General features: G+C 36.2%; 1 protein-coding gene across 1 annotated transcript in view; it reads right to left on the bottom strand.

Moving 5' to 3' along the window:
- Nucleotides 1-17,368, bottom strand: part of LOC105833911 — an 89,238-nt gene that overhangs the window by 27,715 nt on the left and 44,155 nt on the right. The window contains exon 2 of the mRNA XM_036287787.1: nucleotides 11,445-11,557. Coding sequence (XP_036143680.1) covers nucleotides 11,445-11,557 — 113 coding nt within the window. The remainder of the gene's footprint in view (nucleotides 1-11,444; nucleotides 11,558-17,368) is intronic.

Raw genomic sequence — 17,368 nt, 5'->3', positions numbered from 1 at the left:
TTGTTGTTACCATAAGATCAATCAGAGCTGTTTGTGAGAAGAATCGTTGGCCTTCCGCCATTTATAGTATTTCGTATTGTATATCTTTCTCGGGAATAATTATCTTCTGGTTTGCAAGAATATCGAAAAGAAACATTCTGTTGATTAGATACAAAATTAGCGTATCCCGAATACTGGCAAATTCGTGGTTGTTTCCGTCTGTTACATTACTTGTTAATTAATTCAAATATATTTTTGTCATTGTTAAACTATTTGACTTTTGCGTACTATTTTTATTCTGCGACCTGCCTCGATCCGAAATCTCCACATACTATTTATTTACCACGCCCCTCTACCGCCTCGAGTTACAAGCTACCGGCATTCGTAACGCTTTTCCTTTGTTACCGAATTATTGTAAATTATTGTGTGGCGCGGAAATCCGTGCCTGACGCCCAAAAATATAATATGTCGGAGATACCGTTTTGGCGAGTTACCGATATCGTTGAGAGAACACTTTCAAGCAATATCTCGTAGTTACCGTTTTCGCGAGTTACCGATATCGTTGGGGAAGCGTTACCAGTTCATATTAATAGCAGTTACCGATTAATTGGACGAAGTTTTCCTTCGGACCTGGCGGTTCCCGAAGGAAAACTTCGTCGCAAAACATTAGTAACAAAATTCTGTATAATAATCTCCATAAAAAACTAAAAAATGCTCAATTTCGTGAGTGAGTCCCAGATGCGCACAGTAATAAACGGATGCAGCAGGCTGAGTGAAACGGACGCAGACCAAATGCGCACAGACCAAATGCACACAGACCAAATGCGCACAGACCAAATGCGCACGGACCAAATGCACACGGACCAAATGCGCACAGTCGCAAACCTATGTGGTGCAGAGAATACTTTGCACACACGCACACATGGTGGGTGCAAGGGGGGCTCCGCCCCCCCCTCTCGTATCCACCCCGTCGGTAGAGGTGCCCGAAAAGTCGCAACCCATGTGGGAAGTTCGTTGGTTATTGTGTCCGTTTGGTCTGTGCGCATTTGGTCTGTGCGCATTTGGTCCGTGCGCATTTGGTCTGTGCGCATTTGGTATGTGTCCGTTTCACTCAGCCTGCTGTGTCCGTTTATTACTGTGCGCATCTGGGACGCTTCCAATTTCGTGAGTCGCCATATTGAATCAGCTATTTAAAAAAAAATTGTCGAAATCTATTGGGTTCGTACTCAACGACCCAAAAAACCTTTGTGTACCAATTTTTTTTTAATTCAAATAATAGGAAAATGTGTGCTGCAAAAAGTTAAAATAAAGATTTTGTACATCGAATTATAAAAAAAAGAAAATAATAAGTCATTAGTCACGAGATTATTAAAGTTAAAAAAACTCTCCCGGAATATCACCAATGCGTGGAATGAATATGTATCTAAAATCTAATCATACACCTACGTTTAACATTTATCTGATTAATACAATAGAGAATTATGTAAATTACATTACCGCACTTATTTGTTAATCACCTCAACTCTCTTTTCTTTAATTTGAAGAATTTGCACGAATTTATTTGTGTCTGATTGACAATGTGTTTGTTTCTTACTGTGTTCGTTTTTCACTGTAATCATTTCTCACTGTGTCTATTTTTTACTGTGTCCATTTGCCACTGTGTGCTCCGTTTGTCGTTGTATTTGTTTGTCAATGTATCTGACTGATAACCACAATGTGTTTGTTTCTTTTTGTGTTAGTTTTATTGCATCCAAATCATTCACCTTGCTGTATTCGTTTACTACTGTGTGTATCTGGAACGCTCCCAATTCTACTAGGAAAATCCTAAGTGGCAAATCTCTGACATATTTCTATCGAGATTTGATCAAAAGTTGGGAGTCTAAAAAATTTTTGCACTGGTATGTACGTCTAAATTTTCGTAAAACTATTTTATCTTAATAAGACATCACAATTTAACTTTAATAATTCCACATTGTGTATCCTTGTCATTTATGTGTCTGGGATTTCAAATTTTGGGGATATAAATTGTAAATTTTTTATATCAATCAAATATATTATTTTGACATGACAGCTCCACACTTTATTCTTAAAAATTGGTTAATGTATTGTAAATTATAAATTTTTCCCGTTTTTGGCATAAATTTTGCAATCTTTTTTTTATAATTCCAAATTCCTTTTATAATTTCAATGTTGAATTGCATTTATACCTGTTTGCAAAATCTTAGACGTTGTGATATGATTTTGTAAGCTGGTAGGAGGACTGTATCATTTGCAAAGATGGCAATCATTACACCGTTTATAGTTGATAAATCCGCCATATAAAGCAAGTATAACATTGAATCTAACTTGCTCCATTGTAGGATACCCACCGATATTTTATGAAGTTGCGACTTTGCGACAATTGAACAAGTGCATTTGGCGTATTAAATTTAATAAAGTTAAATTGACGCACGTAACTTTCACTATTTGTAGGGATATATCGACCGATAATACACAATGGACAACCTATACCACAAACTGATGTCACGAAATACTTAAGTACACTGCCCGATAACGATTCGATCCTAGACACACTTCGCGAAGGAACGTACCCGTGAAAAAAAGTTTTATATGAATTTAATATAAATTAATATGAATTATATTAAAATTAAATAAGATTTTAATAAGAACTCGGTTTTTGATTAAAATTTTATAAACATTTAAAGCTAACCAGATTGAACTCATAGCTTTGTATCTCAATGCAACGCATATTTTGAAACCATTGAACGTAGCAGTGTTTCATCCATTAAAGTCTAAATGGAAAAAAACAGTCGACGCATATTACTTATATAAAAAACATATTACTCATATAAAAAGAATTATGTACAAAATTTTCAATTTCTTTAAATATTTATTTTAGAGTTAAGTACTAGTGATAAAAAAAATCAAAGTAATTGTGGTGCAATAGATCCAAATATAAGAAAATTAAAAAAGACATAAAAATTCTAATCAAAATGTCAAGCAAAAAATTGTTTTGAAAGATTCAGAATCAGATATCTGATAAACTTCAAGGTTAGTATAAAATTCTAAGATTATTTATTAGATTAGTATCGTAACTTTTTATAACAAGTTTTTTCTTACAGATGCTCATACTAAAACCAATGAAAATGAAGCAATGGAGAACATTCCTTCACCATTTAAAAAGTCTCTGGTTTGGCCTGCAGATATTACAAACAATAAAAAAAGAACCCTGCTAGAAAAGTCTCTATTGTGTTGACTTCTGAAGAGTGGCAAGAGCAACAATTAAAAATACAAAAGAAAGGTTAAGAAAGCAGAAAGAGGCTGAAAAACAAAAAAAAACTTAGAGATGAAGTGAAAAAAAGAAAAGCCAAAGAAAAGCAAGTAAAAAAAGTTCCACTTGAAGAAAAAAATAAACTTGATCAAAAAATTAAAAGATTGATGGCGCAAAAAAAACGATTGGAATAAAACAAGAAAAAGTTGATTGTTTGAGAAAATCAAATGAAGCTTGAAGGTGCGATCGAGGTTAGTGTGGTGGATTGCTGAATGAGAAGTTTGTCAGGTAGCTGTCAGAAGGAGTGTGCGAGTAGAAATGATGCGTGACCAGAGTGAGAGTATGTTGAAGCTTGAGATTTCTTTATTCACAAAGCTACTAAATGCCGATGGCTCCAGACGATTGAATGATTCAGTAAAGTTGAGTGATCTTGCACGATAAGCACTATTCACAGGATTTGAACAAATATTGTGCCTACAGAGTTCGATCGCGAGAGATAACAGAAATCGCTCCAGATATTTGTTTCTCACGGTAGCGCTCGCACGACTGACTTCCTTCGCACGCAGATTGTCGTTGGAATTGGCATCACGGAGAAAGCATCATGTTCGCGATGCGTGATGTTCATGACTTAGTCAGTGTACTCAACCACATTCCGATAGCTCCGTTCCAATGACAATAACATTATTCATATGCTTAAGCTACACATCATGTAAAAAGAAAAGGAAAAATGAAATTTGATTAATTGAAATTCTTAACATAAATTTTAGATGTATCACAAAATAACTTGCTATTTAAACTCTTAACATTAATTAAACATTATACATTTTTTAAATAAATGCTTTGAATGTGCCAAAGATTCTGTCCAACATATGTTTTTATCTTATAAAGTTTTAAATATTTTGTTGAATGTAATAAGTCAAAGTTATACAGGGTGAAATGTAACCGGAAGCCATCCCGTAATAGAAAGATAGAAGAGATCAAGATGAACATAAAAGTCCAATATTGTCTTGGGGTTAGGTCTTGGGTTAAGTCCACCAATAATCGAGGTATTAATTTTTCAAATTATGCGAATGAAAGCGTACCAAGAGAAGAGCTCAATCCGCTCGAGCCATAACACGGAAGAAAAAATTTATCGTAAATGTATAATAAACTTTCATTAAATTACTATTCACAATTACGAAATTAATTAAATTATTTGCCGATTTTATACATTAATATCTCGATTATTGGTGAATGTGGCGGTTTTACGCCACTCCAATCAGTGCGCCTACGCTATTGCGCGCTAACCACTTACGCCGCTGCGTCCACCGCCCACATCGCACGCCGCCGCATCTATCGCCACGCGCTCGCTAGCCGAGTAGTGCGCGGCGCAGTCGACAGATCGGCCGAAGCACTTAGGAGTAAGACGCAGCGGTATATAAGGACCGCTATATAAGGACTACCCGCAGCGCGGATAATTTATTCTAAATTCTAGATTCACCAGCAAGGAAAATATTCTGGAGTAATACTAGATATTTTCTTAGCACCAGCTTTTTTGACTACGACGGGCCTCCATCTCGGAGTGCGCTCGTCGAGTTGATAACTTCGGGCCTCCTTTCGGAGCGTGCTCGTTATCTATGAGCCTCCCTATGGGAGTGTGCTCGTTAGCCCTCCTCGAGTGAGCTCGACAACTGGACTTCCTACCGGAGTGCGCTCGACGGGCCTCGACGGCAACATCCTGCCTCGACGGAAGAAGACATCCCGGCCGGCTCGGCCAGAAGAGCGGCCACGCTCTCGGATCAACACGAGGACTCCAAGACTTGACCTGGGGTGTACAGAAACCAGACTGGACAGAAAGCTCATCGCTTGGGACCTTCCGCCTATTTAACGGAATAGGACTCCACGCTTCCTACAGAGCATGGTGGAGACGCCGACTACACCGACTGGCCTAAAGCCGACGCCAGCGTCCAAACCAAGTCTCCAGGTGGTTCCGACATTTCCTGGCCCAGCACTCCTTCCGGTAAGCCAGTGACTCCACGTGCACCACGAAGGAAGTCTCGAGGCAACCACACCAGGATCAAGGTAAAACCGCAGGAGCTCTACGAGAAGTTCGCTGCCTCACCGTGAACGCCAACCGGCCACCGAGAAGCCTAACAAACCGTCCTTCTGAGGACGCTTAACAAACCGCCCTTTTCAGGGCGACCAAATCGCTCCACGGTAGAATATCTCAAGTAGGAAGTGACATACATTAACACACGATCCCACAGTAGACCTAATCCAAGACAATATTGAACTTTTATGTTCATCTCGATCCCGTCTATTTTTCTATTACGGGATGGCTTCCGGTTACATTTCACCCGGTATATTAATAATGTATTATATTGTTTTTAGATTTGAAACTAAAAAACCGTTACTTATAAAACTGTTTACTTAATAATTATAACTAAATTTATAGAAAACAAAATTATTTGTCTGAAATAGTAATAAATAACAAATCAGACAAAATAAACATTTATATTTTATTATCTCTTAAGTATTTGCATTCGATAAGATAAAATTTTACTTATTAAAATTATTTTTAATACACTGTAAAAGTTATGGCCACTTATTGGGATCTCAAAAATTAGACGCTGGGACACCAATTTTTAAATGGTCATGTATTGGGACATCAGGCTTATTATTATTTCTGTTTATAATTAATTTAATATCGCACTAAATATTGTTTTTCTGTATTTGTTTAATAAAAAATAGCAGTATTTTTTGATATGCAAAAGTTTTTTTTATTATAAAATTGATTTTGTGCATTAGATTTTAAAAAGATTTTCGTGGTATGCTTAAACAGCCAGTTATAGGTACTTTTATCTTACTTTAACAAAATATGATATCGAAGGTTACAACGTAGCTGTAGTAAAATATTCGTGGTGCAAGAAGTGATTATGTTTAAAACATTTCTTCGTTGAGTGTCATTATTGCAATGAATATAATGAGTATAATGAATAATACAAAATATATAAATTAATTGTATAAATATTTAAAAATTATTGTATTAATAAATGTTTAGAAATAATTATGTAAATAACAATCTTATTATGTGAATAAACAAAATATAAAAGTATAAGAACAAAAATAGTTTTAAGAAAATAATCATAAAATATTATAAAGAAATAATATAGAAAAATAAGTAAAATAAAAATTTTACTAATTTTGAAAAAATGTAATAAAAACTATTATAATTCTTAATATTATTTATAATTTGTAATGCTAGAATCAATTACATTGATTTCTATTATGTATAATTTATATTATATATAAATCTGCGCATATGAGCACAGATAGCGTATATACGGAAACATTTATAATTAATTCTCGAAAATAATATTTCGTAACATAACTTTTATATACATAGTTAAATTTAGGAAAAAGAACCCCTTTAATTTGACGAAAAAGATTTTTTTAATTAAAAAAATTAAGGGTAGAGAGTGTTTTGTTAAACAAAAAAATTCCAGGACAGGACTGGTATCTGGTAATCGCGCTTATTTACCTGCCGGGGCGATCCCCACGCGCTCCTGACAGTATGGTGGGAGTGGTTTTCGTGGGGGAAACGTAGACTCTCAAGGAGGACGTCCGAAGACGCCAAGTCCCTTATAGTGGAGCGAGTGGTCGGCTCCGGGACTAGTGACATTCGTCGGGACAAGTAACATAGAAAAAATTTCATTTTAATAAAATTGAGTTTACAGACTGACATTAACACGCGTATTTTAATTCTGGAAAAGGATTTCCAAATCTAAAAAAGATACACACAAAATTTTGTTAATAATGTACACTAATGATAATATAGAATCATTAGCGCACATCATTAGTCTTGTCCTGGCCAGTTTTCGGCATCCGCCGTCACGTTCCACGCCGCGACTCGCAATTCACGGTGCTGCGCGGTCCGCGCGCTCCCGCCCAATCAGCGCACACGCGTAGCTTGTAAATAATATATATATAATGTATATATAATATATATATTAGGTTAAGATCGCGCTAGGTTAAGGAATCCTTGTAATATGAAGGAGTAAAATAAAGTGATGTTAAGTTAACCTCGGTGTACGCAAGTTGGCATCCTCCCTTCTCCCAAATCCTAGTACCCGGCGAGTCTGTCTGAAGTGTTCGGGAAAGGCGAACCGTTACATACACTACTTACCGATTTTTCACGCGTATGTATATGCTTAAATATTTATAGAACAATTTTGTTTCAATAAAACATCAAAATTTAATTAATAAAGACTCTACATTGTTTGTTTGTGCCATCTACTAGAAAATTCGAATTTTGTTTCAAACTGCAAATCTTTTATCAACCAAATATTATTATAACCTGACAGCTTTAAATATTATTTTTGATTAAGAAATGTAATACTATAAATTGTAAAATTTTTTACAATGTTCTTGATATAAATTTTGCAATCAAGATTAATAATAATGCATGTAATTTCGTTCTGGAGAAGGATTTCCAAATTTATAAAAGCAATAAAACGTAATGATTCGGCAAAAATTATTGAATTTTATCGGTAGAGCAGACTTGCCGTTAGCATCCCTTTAATAAGCGAGAAATGTTTCGTTCATGTTTTGTTTATTTTAATCGTTAGTTATCAACATTAATATGATACAAGACAAATTTTTCTAATGAAAGGAAATTTAAAAGTATAACAGCAATTTCTCATTATGATACACTATATTGGTGTAAACTATCTGGAGAAAATAGAGTATAATACGTTAAGGACAATAAGCATTAACAAAATTCTTAAGTATATAAGGGTGTCCCAGAATGAATTATTTCTATTTTATGGAGTGAAAGAGAGTAAAATTTTAAACTAAAAGTTTTTTTTACCAATTTTGGCTTAGATTATTACTTACTAAATTATTAATAAATCAAGTTGATCAATTAGACGACGCGCGGCCAGTGGGGTGATCTCCTTTTGGACACGGCTCGATTGAACACGCACGATTGGACACTCACAATTAGACACCGCACGATTGGATACAGCACGATTGGACACCGCACGTTTGAACACCGTACAATTGGACACCGCACGATTGGACATTGAACGATTGGACACCGCATTATTGGACACCGCACGATTGGACACCATATAGTCTTCTAGTGAAAACTTTTATATACCATATGACAGATTATTTAACCTTAGAAACATCTGACAGAAAAGGGTGACACTCACTTGGACACAGTTCAAATGACCAGGGTGCATTTGCACACTGTGCATTTAGACACAAAAGAAATTTTATAAAAAATGTACACCAGTTATATGCACACTTAAAATTTGACCACCGGATATTTGCACACGAAAAAATGCCCACCGTTCACTTGCACACCGTTCACTTGCACACTATTCACTTGCACACCGTTTACTTGCCCACTACTCATTTGCACATCAAGAAATGCACATTGATCATTTGCACGCGGAAAGATGCGCACCGATCATTTGCACACGGAAAGATGCGCATCGATCATTTGGACACGGAAAGATGTGCACCGATCATTTGCACACGGAAAGATGCGCACTGATTATTTGCACACGGAAAGATGCGCACTGATCATTTGCACACGGAAAGATGCACACCGATCATTTGCACACCGTTCAATTGCACACCATTTAAGTCGCAAACCCATGTGGTGCAGTGAATGCTTTACATACACACACACACACACACACACACATACACACACACACACACACACACTGGGGGGAGTGCAAGGGGAGCCTTCGGCCCCTCTCCCGCATCCACCCCGTCCAAGTCGTTAACCCATGTACACATTGCAAATGCAGTTACAATGTATGAATATTTAATATGCATTTGATTGAACGGTGTGCAATTGAACGGTGTGCAATTGAACGGTGTGCAACTGAACGGTGTGCAAATAAACGGTGTGCATCTTTCCGTGTGCAAATGATCAGTGCGCATCTTTCCGTGTGCAAATGATCGGTGCGCATCTTTCCATGTGCAAATGATCAGTGCGCATCTTTCCGTGTGCAAATGATCGGTGCGCATCTTTCCATGTGTAAATAATCAGTGTGCATCTTTCCGTGTGCAAATTATCGGTACGCATTTTTTGATGTGCAAATGAGTGGTGGGCAAGTGAACGGTGTGCAAGTGAATGGTGTGCAAGTGAGCGGTGTGCAAATCAATGGTGTGCAACTTTTACGTGTTCAAGTGAACGGTGAGCATATTTTCGTGTGCAAATATTGGTGATCAAATTTTACGTGTGCATATAATTGGTGTACATTTTTATTAAAATTTCTTTTGTGTCCAAATGCACAGTGTGCAAATGCACTGTGGTCATTTGAACCGTGCGCAAGATTTCGTGTCCAAAAGCACCGTGTCCAAATGCACCGTGTCCATTTGAACCGTGTGCAAGTGCACCGTTGCCGCAGAAAATAGCGTCGATCTGTCAGAAAAAAAGTGAATTTCAAACGTCTATATACGTATTTTTAGGAGCATCTCGTTTTGCGTGGAAAGTTGCAAACCCATGTGGTGCAGAGAATGCTCGCACGCACACACACACTCGCGCGAAGAAGTGCAAGGGGAGCCTTCGGCCCCCCTCCCGCACCCACCCCGTTCAAGTCGCTAACCCATGTAAACTGTATTAAAAATCTGCAAACACATGTGAATGTGTGTGTGTGTGTGTCCAATCGTGCGGTGTTCAATAATGCGGTGTCCAATCGTGCGGTATGTATGTTTTATTAATGTAATTCAATCATACGGTATCCAAACGTTCGGTGTCCAAACGTGCGGTGTCCAATCGTGCGGTGTCCAATCGTGCGGTGTCCAATCGTGCGATGTCCAATCGTGCAGTGTCCAATCGAGCCGTGTCCAATCGTGCGTGTCCAATCGAGCCGTGTCCAAACGGGATACTCCATGGCCGGTGTAGACAGAGGCGTACTGTGCCATCGGATTCCACGGGTTCTCCACGCGCTTATTACACATTTCCTTACTTAAAATTTTATTTTAATTTTTTATATTAATAAATAATTAAATAAATAAATGTAAATCTAAATTAATAAATAAATAGAGGAATAAATAATTAAATAAACTGATAAGTAAATAAAAATAAATACAATTAGAAACTATTTTAATTTTTTATTATTTTTTATTTTTAGTTGTTAATTATTTATTTGTGTACACGTATTTATTTAATTATTTAAAACATTTATTTGAATCAATTACTTAATTCTCATAGTTGACTTAGCAGCGATAGGCAAAAATAACTACGGAGAGTGTGTTATACAAAGGTATAAAAAAGATTGTTCATAAAAAGTATTAAAATAAATTGTTAGTAAACAATTTGTTTAAACAATTTTTTAAAGAATTATTTTAATATGTGTCAATCATTAAAGTGAATTTTTTTGTAGCAAAGGAATTATCAATTTTTACTTTAAAAAAATTTTTTTTACTGTTTAAACAATTTTTTAAATAATTTTTTAATATTGACATGCATCATGCGTTCCTTATGCAATTTTTTCCGTAGAAATCTTTTTTATATCTTTGTATAACACACTCTCCGTAGTTAATCTTTCCTATCGCTGCTAAGTCAACTATGAAAATTAAGTAATTGATATTAACATACAAATAAATATTTTGAATAATTAAATAAATACGTGTACACAAATAAATAGTTAACAACTAAAAATACAAAATAATAAGGAATTGAAATAATTTCTAATTGTATTTTTATTTACTTATTAGTTTAGTTATTTACTTTTCTATTTATTAATTTAAATTTATATATTTATTTAATTATTCATTAATATAAAAAATAAAAATAAAGTTTTAAGTAAGGAAATGTGTGATAAGCGCGTGGAGAGTCCGTGAAGTTCCATGGCACGCTACGCATATACCGGCCGCGCGCCGTCTGATTGATCAACTTGATTTATTAATAATTTAGTAAATAATAATCTAAGCCAAAATTGGTAAAGGAACTTTTAGTTTAAAATTTTACTCTCTTTCACTCTGTAAAATAAGAATGATTCATTCTAGGACACCTGTATAATAAAGATTTTATCGCATTTATTACTTCATACAATTTTAAATTTCATAAAACAGGTTTATAATGACTAAAATGACTAACAAATTACAGTAAAGCAAAAACAAGCTTGTGTTGCATTAAGATGTAATAATTTACCAATATAGAAATTACTTATATGAATTAATTACTTACGTTTTAACGATAGTACCAACTCCATACGTTCCGCCATTTTCATTTGGTCTAGGCTGTGGCATTCTATAATCGTCACCACAGAGACCACATTTGCCATTATTACTTATTTGTACCTGCATAAATTGAAAAATTATTTTTGTTTAATGCAACATCTATGCACATATACCCGCGAAAAAAGTTAATATAAACTTATAATATAGTTTTTATATAAATTTTATTAAAACTGTATTAAAAACTTTGGAATAAATACTCATTTTTTATTTAAATTTTATAAAGACTTAATTTATATTATGTAGAAATTTTAGTGCCTTATTATAGTTATATGTAATTTTTAAAATTTACCCATATTTGATTTTAATAAAATACTTATATGCTCTTTATGTCTTAATTTGCCACCTTGACTGGTATTAATTCATATAAGATTAAGTAAGAATTATTTAAAACGTAAATAAGTGATATAATGTTGTGTACGTACTTTAAGTGCAGAAAATATTGCATGCTTTCTTTTTAAAAAATAAATTAAAAGATATAACTTCTAAAACAAAAGGCTTTTATATTATATATACAAAATTATAACATACTTTCACAATTTTTTAGAGTGAAAATCTCACTCAAAATGACACACTATGTCACTTGAATTAGAGTTACTTCTCGTTCTTATAGTGAATTCCTTTTATCAAGAAGTGAACATTTTCACTTTTTATTTTAGGGAGAATGTTTTCTTGGAGTAAATATTTCACTCGTAATTGAAGAGTCACTTTACTGTGCCGCCGCGCGCTTGCCCATCAGTTCGTGCGCGGCGGCGCCGCAAATAGGCGACTTAACTTTCTCGGGAGTAGAATGCAGCTGACGTTCTAAATAAAGACTACCCGCAACGCGATTAAGGCAAGCAAAAATTAACTACCTTCCCTGAGCGTGAGGAAGTGTCCGATGTAGTGAAGAACCACGTTATAATACCTTTACATGATTTAGACAAGGCTAGGTTATATGTAATTAATTGTGATAATTAGGTATATTGCAAAAATTCTTTATTTAGATTATATTTAGACTATATAAGAGACACCATGTATAAAAAAATAATTAAGATTTTATTAATATGTTTAATAAAAATTTGATTAAACTGAATAAATTAAACTTAACATGGCTCTAAAGAAACTAATTAGATTATATTTATTTTTATTTAGAATATATAGGGAAAACTTAACATAAATGTATTTCATACTAAATTATATACATAATTCTTATAAACATCATATTAAGAGCACAAAGATTTTTAATAAAAGATATATATGAACTATATGCACTTAATTTACGATTTTTCTAACGGGTATGTGAAAAGTTAATACGTTATAAGTAATAATCAAGCAAACCTTGAGACCAACGTGGCCGTCGGCCCCATCCGTGACGCGACCGACTCGCCGTCGATGTGCGAATGAGCGCAGTACGCGAATACCGCGACAAGTCGGAATCGCGAGGCGCGATACTCGGCCGCAACAGCCCTGGACCACAACGTCCATTGCTAAGCAACCGCCATAGTTACCGTAACTACGGTTGCCCTTTGGCCGATTACCGCGGCATCAACCTTCATACTTCCGGTGAGCATACCGGGCGTGCGCAGTGACACCGCGCGGACAAGTGGGAGGGGTGCGCGCGCGAAGAAACCGACCGAGAGGAAAGGCTCGAGGAGTCTACTCTGGACGTCTTGACCGAATAGACGTGTTACCATCAGAGTCTCCGTTACTTGTTCCTTAGCGTGGAATTTTCCAGAAGCGCGAAATCGACGGTCTAACGCGACAACATCGGCGCGTTTGTACGAATACGAGGCTGAAGCGACGGGCGTTAGTGGTGCGATTTGCGTATCGCGAACTGGAGAATATCCGGAAAGACAAGCGTATGCGAACACGGATGCAACGCGTACATGACCTCGATGTAAGAGGTCATGTAAAAAAACGTATAACGCAATAGCGATCGAACAGTGGACGCGACAAGGAAGTAGGCGCGGCAACGGGACGCGACCGCGATCGAGAGCGAGCAAGCGTGTGTTTATGTGCGTACGTGTGTGCGAGCGTGTGTAAGATTGACCAATTGTTATTATCGTTAAGAGAAAGGTCAATAAATCCACTCAGTGCAGTGAAAGTTACAAGTGTCGTGATTTCGAGCGACCTGCATCACCTCGACCACCATCCCAGTGCATCCCAACGAGCGTTTACCGTAATCTCATTCTAAATAACAACGCCACGATCGCACTGTGTTAAAGAAACCTTTCGACTATACTTAGTCCTCTTCAGTCATAATACATTACCAACATGTATGAACTTAAAACATGAATGAAATGATGGACACAAAAATATAATTAAACAGTTAAACAAGATGACCATATAACAGCTCATTGCGTTTATCTAATTAATATAATGTATTAAGAAAATTTGTCTTGGCTCGATACATTGACCTGTTTATCATATTATTTTTATATATAGAATCCGTTTGGCTACAACCTAATTTAACCTAAAAATTCTAGTTATAATTACAATTTGTTTGGTAATACTTAAGGAAAGCTCACTGTTCACCGAATTTGTTAAAACTTAACAATATTGTGTGTTTTTACGCGTAGAACACGAATCTGGCAGAAAAAAGCATCACTCTGCCCTGCGAGACGAGATATTAATTGTTAAAGTTCACTATTTGATAGGTTATGAAACCTATTATACCGACGAAATGTTGCGATTGAACATGGTCCCGTGGCCTTATATGCGCTGCGACAAGATTTTCTCTCGGGAACCGACAGGACCGAGGGAGCTTCGCCCAATTAATCGGTAACAGCTCAGAACATTAAAGGGGTAACGCTTTCTCAACAATATCGGTAACTTCGCGAAAACGGTAACTACGAAATACTCTATATTTTGGACGCCAGGCGCGGAAGTCCGCGCCACACAATAATTCATGATAATTCGGTAACAAAGAAAAGCGCTACGAAGGCCGGTAGCTCTTAACTTAAGGCAGTAGAGGGGCGTGGTTTTTAAATAATCGTATGCGTGGAGATTTCAGAGCGAGACAGGTCGCAGAATAAAATTGGTACACAATTTTCAAATAAGTCAATGATGAAAGTATATATTTCGAATGATTAAAGAGTGAGGTAACAAACGGAAATAAATGACATTCAAGTGAGCGAAATATGATAGATTCACAGATCTACGCGATAGAAACGGAAACAAGAATCTCAGAACAGAGAAAATGCGGAAACTACAAAAATCTATTTAACTCACGGGGAACCATAATCGCGATAACAATAAACTTTATTCTTAAACTAAAGGTGACTGTCGGGGCCGGCTTAGTCCGAGAGGGACGTACTCAATTAATCGATATTCGGGGCCGGTCGGTCCAACCTCCCGTGCGGCAACGAGTCTTTAATTTCTTGTTCTAATTTCTGAAACACAAACGCAACAACAACAACGGTAGCGGACTCAGAATTACCGGTAACACGAAAAGAAACGGCATTCTTTATTCGGATCCGCACGAGAGTCGATCGCCTTACCCGAACCTTACGTAATTCCTGAAGGGCTGCCAAGTGGTGGCCTTAAAACAAAATTCCTGGTCCACCGGAGTGATTCAGCCAGAGCAGGTCCTCGCCGATACGCAGAACAGTGCGGAACTCCGGTCCCACGCCGGCCGGCTCGGGCCTCCGCGCAGGCGCGTGTGCGCTTCGATTTCCAATAGGTAGATTAACTTGCCTTGCAGGACCCTCGATCCTCGCAGCGCCGCTCTATTTTCCGGAATTTTCTATAACTAGGGCGTGTCAATATTTTGATGGTACACACGGTATCTATCATGCCCTGCCGCTTCGGCTGGTCCGACTGGCCAGGTCGTGACCAAACCGACCTTGGCGGGCGGTTGGCAGTGGTACGGCCGCTTTCCCGGTGGCGTACCCTCGGCGTTATTTGCCCTGCGAATATGCGTTGCGGTATCGCCGCATCCTGGTGGGGTCGGTATCTTGGCTGCAAATGTACGGCAAATGTACGCGTAGCGGGGCCCGCCGCACGGCCCGGCGGGGAAACCCCCTTATGGGGTGCTCCGTTCTTTGTCGAAAGCTCGCGCCGAAACTCCCTCTACGGCTGCTCCGCTTCAGTTTTCGGTACAGAAAAATGGAGCTCTCACTCGGCTCCTTACATCTAAATAAAACTAAATAAAAAAAAACTGAAATAACGGTAACGCGATATTTAAAAAGAACAATAAAGTTGCTTCTCTCTTGGCTCGACGAGGAGTAGCCCCAGACCAACCCTCCTTGATCAAACTTACGCCATTGTGACGAGCGTCATTGAACGCGCCACGTCACAGTGCATCGTCGGTATAATAGGTTTCATAACCTGTCGGTATAATAGGTTTCATAACCTGTCAAATAGTGAACTTTATCAATTAATATCTCGTCTCGCGAGGCAGAGCGACGCTTTTTTCTGCCAGATTTGTGTTCTACGCACAAAAACACACAATATTGTTAAGTTTTAACAAATTCGGTGAACAATGAGCTCCCCTTAAGTATTACCTTTTTTTCTACTCAATAATGTAACTATTATATAACTTATAAAGTTATATAGTATTGTTGAGTAAAAAATTCTAACTAACAATTATATAACTTTTAGTTGGTGTTTCCTGAGAAGTATATATTGTACATGTATTGTATGTAGTATTGAAAATTATGAGAGATGAAAAATTACGCTAAATAATAAATAAAATTTTCTGATAAATATTGACAAAAACAAATTTAATTCTCATCAATTTAACTTTAATATATTATCAAGATATCACTCCGAATAATAATCAAAAAGTTTTAACTGCCGTTTATTAAAAAAATATTAACAAAAACTTGTGTTTAAGTCAATGCATGGATAAAAAAACGTGCAGAAAAATTTTTTACGTTACATTTCATAATTTTAAAACTAAAATTATACGACAATATATTGTACATTACATTTTTATTGTAAAATGTAATGTATAATATATTTTAAAATTAAAATGCGAAGTATAATATATTGTGTTATAATTTTATCATTATAAAAGACTTTTGGATAGATGGCGTGTACGAAAACTGTGTTTTGCCAACTTAGTGACAAATAAACTTCAAATCGATATCAAATTGTCAAAACCATGACTTCAAAATCACATCGATTACGAGATTAATTTTGATTCAATCGTGTCCACAATTTCAAAGTCTTTGTATCGAAAAGACATCAAATCAATGTCTTTTTGATCATTATTTATCATTGCATCCAATCTAAATTTCATATTATATGAGCAATATTTACTCGTATAATTGAGAGGAAATATTTCACAAATGCATACTTTTAATTATAATATTTATTACCAAAATTATAAAAATTCTTCAAAGTGCATAACCTCAAATTGAATTTATATCAAATCAATATCGATTTGATCTTGATTTGAATTGAAATTGTGTGAAACTTTGATTTGTGTGTGTGTGTGTGTATGTGTGTGTGTGTGTGTGTGTGTGTGTGTGTGTGTGTGTGTGTGTGTGTGTGTGTGTGTGGTGCTACGAAAAACCAGAAAAAAATGGAAATCAGATTAAATACTTTTTAATGTTCATATTTTGTAATTACAAGATAAAAGTTTATTACATTTTTATAGTTATATACATGAAAAATAATCAATTGACGTTTCTGAACATAACTTGTATCTCTAGATGTGGATACGGGAGTGATTCAATGATACACAATACAATTGGACACGTTGCAATTGCACACCGTGCTATTGGACACATAAAGCTGCACACCGTTCAATTGGACACGTTGCATTTGCGCACAGTTGGTTTTGGACACAACACATATTTTTGTAAAATGTTTATTAAAATAGCCTACATTAGCATCAATAAATTAAATAGATTTATAAAAGTACACAAAGACCCAACACCTGTT

The sequence above is a fragment of the Monomorium pharaonis genome, chromosome 5, assembly GCF_013373865.1.
Source record: "Monomorium pharaonis isolate MP-MQ-018 chromosome 5, ASM1337386v2, whole genome shotgun sequence".
NCBI lineage: Eukaryota > Metazoa > Arthropoda > Insecta > Hymenoptera > Formicidae > Monomorium > Monomorium pharaonis.
Note: the sequence above shows the minus strand (reverse complement) of the source record. Positions and strands in the feature narration are given on the sequence as shown.